This window comes from Stylophora pistillata, chromosome 4, assembly GCF_964205215.1.
Source record: "Stylophora pistillata chromosome 4, jaStyPist1.2, whole genome shotgun sequence".
NCBI lineage: Eukaryota > Metazoa > Cnidaria > Anthozoa > Scleractinia > Pocilloporidae > Stylophora > Stylophora pistillata.
In genome coordinates, this window is record NC_142522.1 from 18,422,633 (window position 1) to 18,435,813 (window position 13,181).

At 36.5% G+C, this 13,181-nt stretch overlaps 1 protein-coding gene across 2 annotated transcripts; it reads right to left on the minus strand.

The window, feature by feature from the left end:
* Positions 1 to 565: 565 nt before the first annotated feature.
* LOC111325809 (death-associated protein kinase 2) lies at positions 566 to 12,996 on the minus strand. 2 transcript variants are annotated; one of them, XM_022929727.2, is made up of 11 exons: positions 12,839 to 12,996; positions 12,475 to 12,696; positions 10,735 to 10,873; positions 7,419 to 7,542; positions 7,278 to 7,326; positions 6,582 to 6,608; positions 6,019 to 6,096; positions 5,057 to 5,102; positions 4,073 to 4,159; positions 3,680 to 3,763; positions 566 to 3,010 (listed from the first exon to the last, which is right to left on the minus strand). In XM_022929727.2, exons 1-11 carry the CDS (start codon positions 12,907 to 12,909, stop codon positions 2,810 to 2,812), a joined length of 1,128 nt encoding a protein of 375 aa, XP_022785462.2. In that variant the 5' UTR covers positions 12,910 to 12,996; the 3' UTR covers positions 566 to 2,809. The 2 variants fall into 2 exon arrangements, with proteins under 2 accessions (XP_022785462.2, XP_022785453.2); XM_022929718.2 differs by having other exon boundaries at positions 6,019 to 6,174.
* Between the last annotated feature and the right edge of the window lie 185 nt (positions 12,997 to 13,181).

Sequence of the window (13,181 nt, forward strand, 5' to 3'; positions counted from 1 at the left end):
TCACGAGTATGATTACTGAAACGTAGCATCGAAAGCAGAGAAAATTAGAGCAGCCACAGTAAAATAAAAAGACAGGAACAAAAAATCTAAATGATAGAGGTGGATCTGAATACATCATATGTTTGTTTCGAGTTAGATTCACTTATTTACCAAAGTTACCCATCCTATTCCAACTTACCACAACTTGCCACAACCATTGCAATTTCCGAGAGAAACAAAATGTATTCATTAAAGAGAGGGCTTCAGTTGATTTAGAGTAAGAGTGGACGGTATGGATAAGGGGGCGGAGAAAGAGACATGAAGATTTCTACTGTCCCACCCCTCCCCTCTCCTTCCTTTTGACCGTCCCTCATCCCTTTGGTACAAATTTCGCACAATCCTTCCGCCGCGGTTAACATCGAAGAGGGCAGCCATAATTTTCACCAGGAAAACACTAAGCCCTCGCTTGCCAAACTCACGCATGCTCCGCCAGCTATTGGAACACGGCTTCTCGTAGTTTTGGAAATCCCCAGCTTGGGGAAGGTAAGCCATTGCTATGGTTAATGTAGTCAGCGATAGTCGTGGATTCATTTGAGCATTCATAATGTAATTTGTTGACGTAAATGTACGATTAATGAGTATTGATATAGTCTGCGATCTACAATACAAGTGTTCTGTTCCAAACCGACAATCGCCGACATTGTTGGCACATTGATCTTTTCAACCCCTTATTTCTTCACATTTAAGTCTTAAGTCAAATCAACCTACTTACTCCCTCCCCCAATGTTGTATCGTGATTCCATGAACTTTCAGCCATCGTTGAATGGAGGGGGGGGGGGGGGGGGAGGGTCTGTTAATGATTTAGAGTGTGTTAGAAACAGGACTGATTTTCTTCACATAAATAGAACTCTTCAAGAAAATATGTCAAATAATTTTGACGCTGATTGTAGACCGTATGGATTAGAACTGAAAACCAATATTTCAATAACGAAAGTAACAAATGAACAATAGTTTCTTTTTCATGAGAAAACCTGCGCTGAGCTAACTTCTACGGTAGGTCCGTTTGATCCATTAACTCATCCCAGGTATGCCATGATTTATAATGGTAATTGAACAGAGTGGAGTGCAATTTGGGCTGAAATCATGCGCGTGATTTCAAAATTGAACGAGCGCGCAGCACGAGTTCGATTTGAAATCACAAGTATGACTTCAGAACAAAATTGCACGACAACAGGTTCAATTACCACTTTATTACATCCATTTTGAAATCGCCCAAATACAGGACTTGGTAAATTCAAATATTTTATGGATGCAGTACTAAGCCAGTTTTTAAATAAAAAGAGGAACTGGAAACGCTTAAATTACATCTTATTTTGTATGCAAAACAGAAAGACTTTGACATCATGTGTCAAAAACTCAGTCAAGCGTAAAATGATGCGATTTAGAGCAAAAAATAGTGCGATTCGTGAATAAATCGCACCAATTAGAGCCAATTAGATTTCAGGGACCACCAATGATTTCAAAATGGATGTCATAAAAATAATTATCTTAAGACATTTTTTACGTACATAGAAATATGTGTCCACAACAAGCAGCAAAAGTAGATAAAATCAAATCCCAGTAACCTTCCCTGTCACACACTAGTGCAGTAGTTGATAACGAAAGAAAACCAGCAATGTTTAGTTAAGAACTGTAAGATGCAAGTTGAGATTTGTCTTAAGTAACAGATTCATTGCTTGTTGTCTTAATCCTTCCTCTCCACGACCTCATTAGTAATTCTCCTAACTGCCTGTCATACAATCCTCATGACATTGGTTTGGAGTGTTTGGTTTGAATCAACTATAATCCCCTTTTTGATACATACAGCACTTGTCTGCTTAATATTGTATTGATATAGCGAGGAGAGATTCTGTCTTGGTCATTCATAGGAGTTAAAGGGTTAATGTTACTGTAGACCTTCATGGGTTCTTTCGGATGATCGCTTGTTATTCTGAAATCCCTGGCAAATTTGATCGTCAAAATAATCGGCCCTCTAAGGTCTACAGCAACCTTAACTCTATTGCTACTTACTGTAGGCTTCCAGTGACTTCTGCGTTTAGCTGGTTTCATTTTTAATGTAGGAATATTCATGTTACACCTTGTCTCGATTGGTATTTTTTCGCAGTGGGTTGAAGAAGTTTGTGATGAATTCAGTACGGTTTGATTTTTTATCTTTGTTTATATACACTTAGTTTTTCTACTTCCATATTGATGATCACATTTTTTCATTAAAAAAAAAGTTCAAAAAGCATTATGCAATTTCTTTCCTCTCCAATTTCTCACGTTTGCTGTAATATTTGAGTCGTCACTACTCTTGAATACGCTATCAAATTATATCTCAGTATTACAATACTCATTTTAGTTTACTACCGGAAAAATGTCATTTTCCAGTCTGAATCTCAATCCTGAATTATATAAATTTGCAACGGTTTAGATAAATAATCTTATAATTTTATACTGAGCCTATAAACTACAAGGGTTTCAATAACTTTTTCCATGAGCGACTTCCGATGATGTATTAGGTGGCTGTGCCCGGAAAACAGGGTTTGTTGTTAAGCTCCCCCAGAGAGGAGATTTGAAATCTTGTAGCTTGGAAATGTATATATTTCCAGCATTCTAGGCATCTGTTGGTAGGATACCCAAAAGGCGGTATGAGGTTATTGAAACCCCTGCTTTCTATTTTTAGGGGATAATCTAGTCCAAAAAATGGTTTGTTTCTATTCTCAGAGTAAACTACATGTCAGTCCTTTATACTTTGCCTCTGCCTCGTTAAGTCGATAGCATAAGAACATTACTTTTCAGAGCAACCATCCGTGGAGTTTTTCGGTGTGCTATCGATAATTGAACTTTTTGACTCTTCACTGTCATTCAGATGAAGAACCGCGTTGGTTTTATCTTCCAGCAATTTTGAATTCGTTGGCGTGGTTCTCTTCTCCCGACTATGATCTGGCCCTTCTGAATCACTGTCTGATGCGTCTGAACAGCTATCACCCTGCAGGACAGTACACAGTTCATGATTGGGTATCCAGGTTTTTCGGTGTAAGGATGTAATATTTGAGGAGACACTGTGGCCGAACGGTCGGAGGGGGGGGGGGGGGGAAAAGAGAGGTGGTTTTGTAATCTGGTGGTCCCGGAATCAAGCCTTCCACCCTGCTAATCTCTGGGTTTGTTCTCCGTTGTTCAGAGTTCAACACCCTGTCCGCCCCTTGAAATAGTCTATTTATTTGTTTGTTCCGGGAAAATGGAATTTTTAAGCGCTATCATGTTTGTTCACATTAATTGTTTCCGATCTGATTGGCCGGGGGGGGGGGGTCAGGTCACTTAATATTATCAACATTATCATCATCATCATTATTATTATTATTATTGTTATTATCATAATTATTATCATCATTATTATCATTATTATCATTATACTTATTATTACTGTTATTATTATTTTTATAATGCAGAAAAGGAGTATCAAGAGATCAAGAGGACATGTGAACCAAGCGACCAGTTACTTTTTTCCCTTGAGAAACCGTTGTTGATAGGTTCAACCTTTACTTTAAAGATTGAATCCCTCTAAATTGAATTGCCACCTGTAATACTAACAAGCAACGGAGAAAGGTCCAGCAAACTAGATCAACTTGAACAAAATAGAGAAACACCGCATACAAACCTCAGAGAACATGTCTTTATATGCATCACCCCTCTTTCCTAGGATTGTTAGTCTGTTTATAGCTATCACTTTCTTCAGGGATTTCTATAAGAGGATAAAATATTTGGCATGGTGGAAATCTCATAAAAAAGTTTCGTAAAAGCTGCTAGCGCTATGAATTTGAATCAAAGGTTATACACTAAATTATTTCATAGCTCTTTCCTGATTAAATACATGCAGCCTTAGAACAATTCAATTCTAAGAGCCGTTAATTGTTGGCATAAAAATACATACGCGACTCGCATCCTCAGTATCTCAATACTCGAACAGTTCAGGGTAAAACTGAAGTGCTGCCACTTAAATTGTCTAAGATTGAAAGAATCAGTAATTTGACATCATGTTTTCTCATTTTACCTTCCAATGTGTCCTAGCCAGAAATGCCTTAAAAGTGTCTGTTTTGATTAAGGTGGTCTTTCGCCTCTTAGCTGCTTCAGGTTCCGTCTGGAATCGTAAAAAAAGTCAATTAGTGTTTCAATAACACGGCACAAGAGGAAGAGACGTTGATTTTCAAGAGTGACTTTCACAGTCCAGGGCGACTTATTAATAATCTTGCTGACCAATAAAAGATGTGCCACACCGCCAATAAAGTTTTGCTTAGAGAGAAAGGATTGCAATTCAAACTGTGATATAATATTGCTAGCCTCAGAATTACATAAAATAAATGATACTTTGAAAGTTTTGTACTAGCATATTGTCAGACAAATATAAACTTCAAACCAAAGTGGGCATGAGCAGCCATCTCTCCTTAAAAGAGAGAGTTTTGGGGAGCAATGGCTCCTACGCTCTCTTCAAAGAAGGCAAAGGAATTCATCAGTTCATTTTAGGGCAAAGCGAGATCACTGAGATCTCTGAGATTCACATCAGGAGTACAGTTCCCGCTCTCCCTTAGTACACCAGAGATATTCGTGGGTAAATAAAATATGTATATCTTTCTTTCTACCCTTTTCTCCAGACATGAACCCAGCCAAAGGTTCTTGCTGTTTACGAGGGCGCGCGCGCGGGTTGTAACGTTCAGGTTAATAGTCAGTCTACCTCGTAGTTCTTTAAGAACAAGGTCCCAAAGGTCTTTCTCATTTTGTGGTTATCTTAACTACACTTCTACCAGCTGATGGCGGTTGGTTAGGACACATCACGTGACGAAACGAACATGTTATACCCAATAATAATCCCAAGTGACATTCTTTGATTTTTAAACCTCAAGTTCATTTCGATGACAGTTTTTGTTAACGATTTAAGTCTAGCTGGTAGAGCACTTTTCCTTTGTTAAGAGAGAAGGTGTACCCTTTTTTCGTATATCTCATGAGATAGTAACTGCAAACTCAGTCCTTCAGCAATTACCTTCAGCCAGGGATGTGTCAAACAATCTCTTGCAGATAATCTATCACTGAAATAATAAATTACAATAATGTTGTTTTAAAAAAACAAAATATTACATGGAAATCGAAGCTATCACTGACATTCACCAAGGCTACTTCAGAATGCAATATTATTACTGAACGTGAAAACTGTAATGTACACTATACAAAAGTTCTGATTTAAACCTTATTAGGGAAGGTAAATTTTTTCTTGGGAAGGGAGGGGAGGGGGGAAGCTGGGGCTTCAGAGGGAAGGGACATCAGTGAAAGTGAGCACCAAAAGGAGAGGGTCATACCTCTTTGTAAGCTATTCAAGGGGAAGGTCACACACCTTTTCCACAATTTTATAATGAGGATTTTTGTGATTTGCTTTCCACTTTTCTGACAAATTAAGTTTTTCTTTTCACCTTTTGAGAGTCAGATTTTGCATGCTATAAAACAAACAAACCTTATTTAAATAATCAACAGCAATGGCAGCTAGTTGGAGAAGGAAGTGCATGTATTTTCCCTTTGATATTTTATGTTCAAAACTTTTATAATAGTCAAACTTTATACTGTCTTCCATATTCAAACTCCAGCTATAAAACATAAATATGCGACACTGATCGTTGACATTTTCTTGTTTCAGCTCGCACACATTCAATATTGAAATATATTTATATTCAAACATTTTGCGTTCACAAGTGAAATGTTTGTAGCTTTCTATGGCAGGGAGCATGCCATGTTAGTGAGGGGAGGGTTGCACTTTTGTCAGTCACCTGAAGGTGGAGGGTCAGGAGTTTTTTCTTAAAAAAAAAAGGGAGAGCCAACACTTTTTATGAAAAAAAAAAAAAAAAAAAAAAAAAAAATCAAAATTCCCCTGCCCTCCCCCCAAAAAGAGATGTACCTTCTCTTAGGAGAGACTAGCATCTAAAAATAGGCTACTTATTCATACATCACACTCACCCTGAATTTTTAATTAGAAGGGAACTAATAAAATCTTTTGCTTGAGGGCTGATATCAGCAAAGTATTCCTCATCAAATCTATATTCAACATTCTGTATGTTAATGAAGGTTTCATTAGGGTCATCTCCAAGGAATGGGGATGCCCCACTAGACAGCCTAGAGGAGGAAAGATAAGTCATTGTAAGAGGAGACTTTGGGTCTGAGGAAGAACAGCCACTGGTGCAGTTCACTTGAGTTGCCAATATAAAAAGGAATTTCAAATGAAAGTGCATTAAACGCAGCTTTGTTAGTAAAGGTATTAAAAACTTGACGAGAAAACAGTTGACTGACTGAAGTATTGGATGAAAATGAGGAAATTTGAAGGCTCTAAGGCTGGCTAAACCACAGGGGTGTTATCTTTTGAATGGTGTACCTTGACAAAAAATTTAAGAAGGAAAGGAATTTTGCATGTCACTATATTCTGGATAGCAATGCCTTAATTGTTTCCATGCAATGATTTCATAACTATCTCATTTGGAAATCTGAACATCAAAACATTGAAGAAAGTAAATTTAAGTACTCACAATATAAAGGTTAATACTCCTATTGCCCTATAAAAAGATATCAAAGGGGAAGTCAAAAAGCCATCATCCACCAGGTCAGTAACTTGGAATACATTAAAGAATTTATCTATTATTGATAGAAAATTGCCCTGGAATATGAAAAGGAAACTATAGTTGTAAATCCAGCAAAACTGGAACTATAGGACTAAAACTGGAACTGAGTAAACACTAAAAGAGTACATAGATATGCAGACACATGAAAAGAACTACAATTATATAATTTGAAGTTTCTTTAACACTCTCACATGGATGAATCACTAACTTAATAACTTCCTCCAAGCTCAATAACTTTGGGAGATCACTTTCATTGTTACAATATCACAAATACGTGCACTGCACCATATAAACTGCTACTGTAAGAATTGGTGCAGGTATTACCTCCTCCTAACCAAGCAGCCTAAAGAGCACACTCAGGCTTTAAATCCAAGCAGAAAAAAAAGAGGTTCCATAATTTACAGTACAGACCAAGAAAACAAGGCTAGTAAGAAACTAATCATATGTCTGCATGGGTTCAATTAGAGGGTGAAATAATTCAATTCACACAAACTTTTGAATTCATGCAGTGGGCCATACAGTGAAATGTGCCCCACTAAATTGACCAATCATAGCTCACATACTAACTGAGAGAGAAAATGCAAAGTAATACTACAGCCTCACCACATATCTGTTGGTGTTCCTACTGGTTCATAGTTTATGACTTCAGGAGCTGATGAAACAACACCACAATAACATTTTGATACATTCAGTAAATTTGTGTTATGAACAGCAGTAAACTACACTCAGGCTAGCTGTAATTACCTACAAACTCTGGTGTACCAGTGATAGCTTTCACCACTTCTCCTGGTGGAATAATCTTTGCCAGTCCAAAATCAATCAGCTTCACTTTATTCTCTTTTTTGTTCTTCAACACAATATTCTCTGGCTAAAGAAAATTCAATGAAGAGTTGAATAAATAGACATACATATATTAAATACTCTGTTTTTCAATATTGACTCAAAAGATCACATCATGTTGGATATAAACAATCATAAGGTCTGAATATAGAAGAATGCTCTTCATTCAGGGCCATATACCAGAGAAGCTGTGCTGTTTGCTAAGTTCAAACATGACAATTATTTCATGCAGAGCCCAGTAGAAGGCAAGCTCACCCAAACAGCTATAAAAGTGCAGGTCTTTTCATTTGCAGATCAAAGAAGATGATGGTGAATTTTAAGCTTTGGCCAATTCAAGAGATTGTTAATTGGCTTATGCTGACTAAGAGAAAAAGAAAGATGGGATCAGGCTGGTCATTCAAAGGCTGTGCAATGTGGATGACAGATTTTGTCCGAGGTTGTAATTATAATATGTAAAGAACAATAATGTTATGGGATTGCTGAGTGATATACATTGTTGCTGAATAAGATCTAGTAGATTCCTTTCCTCCTTGTCAATCTAATTAAAAAATCTATTTTAAAAATTCACTATTTGCTGTGAAGTAAAAAAAAGGACAGGTTAAACCCAAGCCAATCAAATCACAGCATATGACCCACAAAGCAACCTTGACCCACCATCATCCACACTCATTTAAAGTGCCCATGACACTTATTTTTTTTCTATTCTACATCAAAATATAATGACTCTTAAACATGTTTTCACAACATTTGTGGTATTTTGCCCTTTTCTGAATTTTTTATCAATTAAGCTCTATAATCCACAGATAAAACATCTGGCCAAGCAAAGAGGGACTGGGTGCCATGATGTCACAGTAGGAATCTTGTGGAGAGAATATTCTTCATTGAGTCAGGGGTATTCAAAAACCCCAAACTACACATCAAATTATGGCATTTTTTGGCTAAAAAGATTGTATACAGTAGCTTCCACACTCACTTTGCTTCTTTGATAACTTGGTGTTACTACTAGCTGTTACGTCATAGGTTCCAGTACTCTTTCATGCAGCCAAAGAGATAAAGGGAGCCTAAGTTTGATACAATTTTGGACTTTTATCGCCTCGTAAAATAACTAAGACGCATCAGAATCACCCACAAATCTTACCAGACACCCTTGACATACTTCTATTTCTATAATTTAATGCTAAATAATAGGTGTCATAGGGACTTTAAGGGAACATAATATTTCTATTATGATTCAATCAGTCAGTTCTTTACACCCTCATCTTTCCCTTAAGTTAAAATTTAAGGTTGTTAACCCATACTGTGACCACAAACCAAGCTTGATGAGCTGTCAAACTTTATCTGCAGTTTTTTACTCCAATTGACAAGTTCTTTTGTCCCAAAGGCTTGTTGCAATTTGCGTTGTGCTCTCCTAGAGCAACAGTTTTACGGGATTGTATTATCTATTTCATATGAACAAAGAAAACGAGTCTCCCACCAGTGGGAGACTCTTTTTTTTCATTGTCCCAGGATCATGACAGAACAATAACCATCTTTCTTTATTCCATAATTTATAAGGTAGCTTAAAAGAAACCATCTTACAATATCATAAGGGCTGGTTGTTTAAATGTCGAGGTCTAACCCAAACCATGGTTTTACCTAACCTATGGGCCTAATTCTCTATCAGAGGGTTGAGTTGATTAAATCAATGTCCTTCGACTGTTATTTTTCAGCCCTCTTGACACTGTTCACAAAATTAAATGTTCAGATAAAAGGTTTGGTTAAAATGAAGGTAGTTTAGAACATGGTTTTGTTTAACAATGGCTAAACTCAGAGTTCCCATTAGTTTTGATAGTTAAGGGTCCTTGGGACCCCCAGTTCCAAAAAGTTTGGGGTCCTTTTAGCTTTTTTAGAGGTTCCCTCCCTTTTACTAAAATTTGATTTTACATATAGTTTCTAACAGAGAGGCAAAAGCCAAGACCAGGTGTTAACGCTATAAAAAGAGCTTTCATTTTGGAGTAAAGTGTGCTCATGTACTTAACACCAACCATTTGTTTTTCGGTCGAATCATATTTTAACCATTGAAACTCCTCCAACCTAACTTAGGACAAAATTTGCATTTCTTTACTTGGGTATCATCCCCCAGATCTGTATCACTTCCAGGTTTCCCCTTTCGAATATCGAATACATTGAATAAGCCCTTCTGAGTATACATGCTCTTGATCATGACAAAATGACGGGTCAAATAACATGCCATGATGATTGCAGTAATTCTTGGGTAGAGCCCACCAAACCCAGTCTCCTAACTAGTCGGAACCTTTTTCCTGTGTCCCAAGGACGCACATTGGCAAAAACTGTGCGTCCTTTTCATTGTTTGTGTTTATAAGACGCACATCTGTGTGTTAATGGGAACTCTGTAAACTTTATTTAAATAAATGGCCCTGCATGAATAACTTTGTGTTTGCTGCCAATTAGTACCACCTCTCAGTTCCATGGGTTTGTTCACAAGGACAAACCCATGGAAAATTGAAGTTTATTTCATAAAAGCAATAGACCACACTTTGAATTCGTTTACATGCATAGTAAACCACCTTCCAACATCCCAAATGGGTTTTGGTGCCAATAAACCAATAGAAAAGGTAGTATATTGCTAAATTCTTTCATTAACATTACTTGACTGTGAGAACAAAGAAAATCATTAAAAAAATGGTAGCTGTGCAGGAACAATATAAAACAGACACCAGACATGGAAAAAGGATGAAAGAACAACATCCTAGATGACATAATTTTTAATCCAGCATCTTTTAGTCTCACAAATTATATTCTAAATTAACATTACGATAATCATAAAATATTGCATTAACATCAGGAAAAATTGCCTTGTTGGTACTTTTATGAAACTCTTTACATTTCTGGTTCCCCTCACCCCACTATGTCATGCCAATAAGCAGTAAAGAGCCTTTTTAGTCTTTACTCCATTTAAAAAAGAAACCTGGTGACCTCATTTACTTGGAAAACTGAACTTGAATTTAATTCTTATGGACAACCAATTTCAAAACATTTGCCACTGACTGACAAAAACATGTACATTGTAATACAACAAATTGTTCAGTCATGTTTTAGTCACTCAGACAAAATGAAATGAACCAAAATTAAAACATTTCAAAACATTGTACAAGGACAAGATAGTCTACAGTTTTTTTTATCTTTAACAAACAATTAAAGAAAAGCAAATGCAACTAACCTTTATATCCAAGTGTATGATGTGACAGTCGTGAATATAATCAACAGCTTCCACAACTTGCTGTATAAAACCCATTGCTTCATTTTCTGTCAAATATTCTTGTTCAACCAAGAACTCAAATAGCTCTCCCCCACTCAGTCTGTTCAAAATTAAGATATCATAAATATAAATAACAGTTGTTATTTACTGTAATCATAAAAGTGATTGAAATAAAATATGCAATAAAAGGAGCACTCCTCTTGCAAGGTCTGCCAAACCTGAATGAACTGCATCCACAGACAATACTGAAGTTCCCTTGTGCACTTAAGCTCCAATTCATTGGGAAAAAAAATCGCCATTGGGAATGCCACGTCTATGTTTTCTTCATGTTTTTTTTTTCAGTCTTCTTGTAAAAAGTTTTACTCCGGGAAAAATTGCAAATTTGGACATGCAGTCTACTTAAATGTTGTACTGAAAATTTGTATATTAAACAACAATGGCAAAATGTTTATAGAATGAGACTCCTCAGGCAATACCTGTAACAACGAGATTATGTTAAAAAAAGTCTATTTAATTCTTTCACTTGCAGGCCAATAACAAGTTGAAACAACTGTTAAACTAGGACCTTCAAATGCACATATATGTAAGCCCCAAACATATGCACACGCACAATAATAAATACCACAAATGATCTGACACTAACTGAATGTCTCTGACACTGCATAACAAATACTACTAATGATCTAACATTAACTGTGTGCTTCTAACACAATATCTCAATATCTCATTATCATCACTTCGTCAGGCAATGTGGCACTTTTCGTGCGACTAAAATGGAAACATTAGCAGGCTATAATGTATTTCAGCACACTCTCATGCTTCAGTGAATGTTCAGTTGTTGTTGTTTTTTTTTTTTCATTAGTAATACAATTAATGTCCTTGGGCTCTTTTACAGTCACTTTAAACCCTTTTCTAGGGGCACAGGCTAAAATGACTGAGTTGGGCCCAAAACATATTTATGCCCACAAACAGAACATCTATTGTTTTACTACTGAACTTACCTTTAGTTATTAGAGTACAGGTGGCTGAGTAATTGTCAAAAGAAAAAATCATTTCTTTTGTTTTCAAGATTTGGATTCCTATGCTTTGAAGCATAGTATTAAAATGCTTTGTGAGGGACAAAACCTCAAGATAACAATATTTTGCTGTCAGATATAATATCGATTTGAAATGAGATTCTTCTGTTTGACCTAGAAACTTGAACCTAAAAAATTAAGACACTGAAACCCTTAACCTTAGAACATCAACAAATCCTTGGGAAGCTCCCTAGGGACGCTGCAAAGAATGTTCCTGATTAAATCAGAACCTTATAACCCTGAACCCTAGCTCATAAGCTTCTGATTAAATCTGCAAATACCTCTTCATTTATAGTGTTAAGTCTTATTAGCTCATCTTGGGTTCGAGACCCGCTCTAGTTTACATTTTCGGAAAATTGAGTATCAATTCAGAATCTTTTTATATTTTTCATTTATTCCGTAAAGTACCCTTACCCCGTGAAACACAGATCATTAATTATAAATTACTTGTTACTGATATGATTCAGCTAACATAAATGTTTTTCTTTCGCATACTCCCACTGGAATATTCGCGAATATCATTTTTAAGATTGTACACAAATAAATTACACACAAAAAAGAAACAAACAAAATAGTTCGCTTAAAACGATAAGAATAGGAAAAATATTACAAGATGATAACTCACAATTCCAAGACAAGAGTGAATTCCGCAGCGTGTTCGAAAGCATCGTGAAGATAAATAACCCCATCGTGTTGAACCTTTCGGAGAAGCTCTGCCTCATAGGCGATTTGCTCTGCCGTCGCCCCTCGCCTCGAACTTAAGCTCCGTTTTTTCTTCACAAATTTAGCCGCAAATTCTGTATTTGTGCTTCTTTCCACGCATTTCTTGACTACGGCAAACTGCCCTCTAAAGTGTACCACATTTACACAACGATATAATAATAATTCAAGTTTAAGTTGTATATTTACAAACTATAAATGTTCAAATATACAAGAAGCTTAAAAAAAATTAGCAGCCCAAACTTCGTCAATTTCGTCAAATTACTCACCGCCCAATTTCATCACCAATATCGTAAAAATCTTCAACTTTGTCCTTTCTGAAAACTAACGATTCCGTCATTACGTTGCTAATGAAAAACACAGTTGTGACCCGGCCGCGCGCTAATTCAATTCTGAACTGCCAATCTTCACCCACTCATTTTGTGGGTTTACCTCGCAACAGAAATGCAGGAACAGGAAATACGGACTGAGGACAGCGGACTACGGACCGAGGATGTACGACCAATAGCCTTGATCGATTATGAACTCTGCTCTAAGATATAAAGGAAGATTTCAAATCCATTCCAAAACTGACTCTCATTTTTTCCTAATAGCCTTTTCTGGCTTTTTAAC

Coding starts and splice junctions, on each gene's coding strand:
- LOC111325809 (XM_022929718.2), bottom strand. CDS start 12,909: ATGACGGAATCGTTAGTTTTCAGAAAGGACAAAGTTGAAGATTTTTAC. Junction 6,609..7,277: donor GGAACACCAACAGATATGTG/GTGAGGCTGTAG, acceptor ATCTTTTTATAG/GGCAATAGGAGTATTAACCT. Junction 3,011..3,679: donor ATAAAGACATGTTCTCTGAG/GTTTGTATGCGG, acceptor ACTGTCCTGCAG/GGTGATAGCTGTTCAGACGC.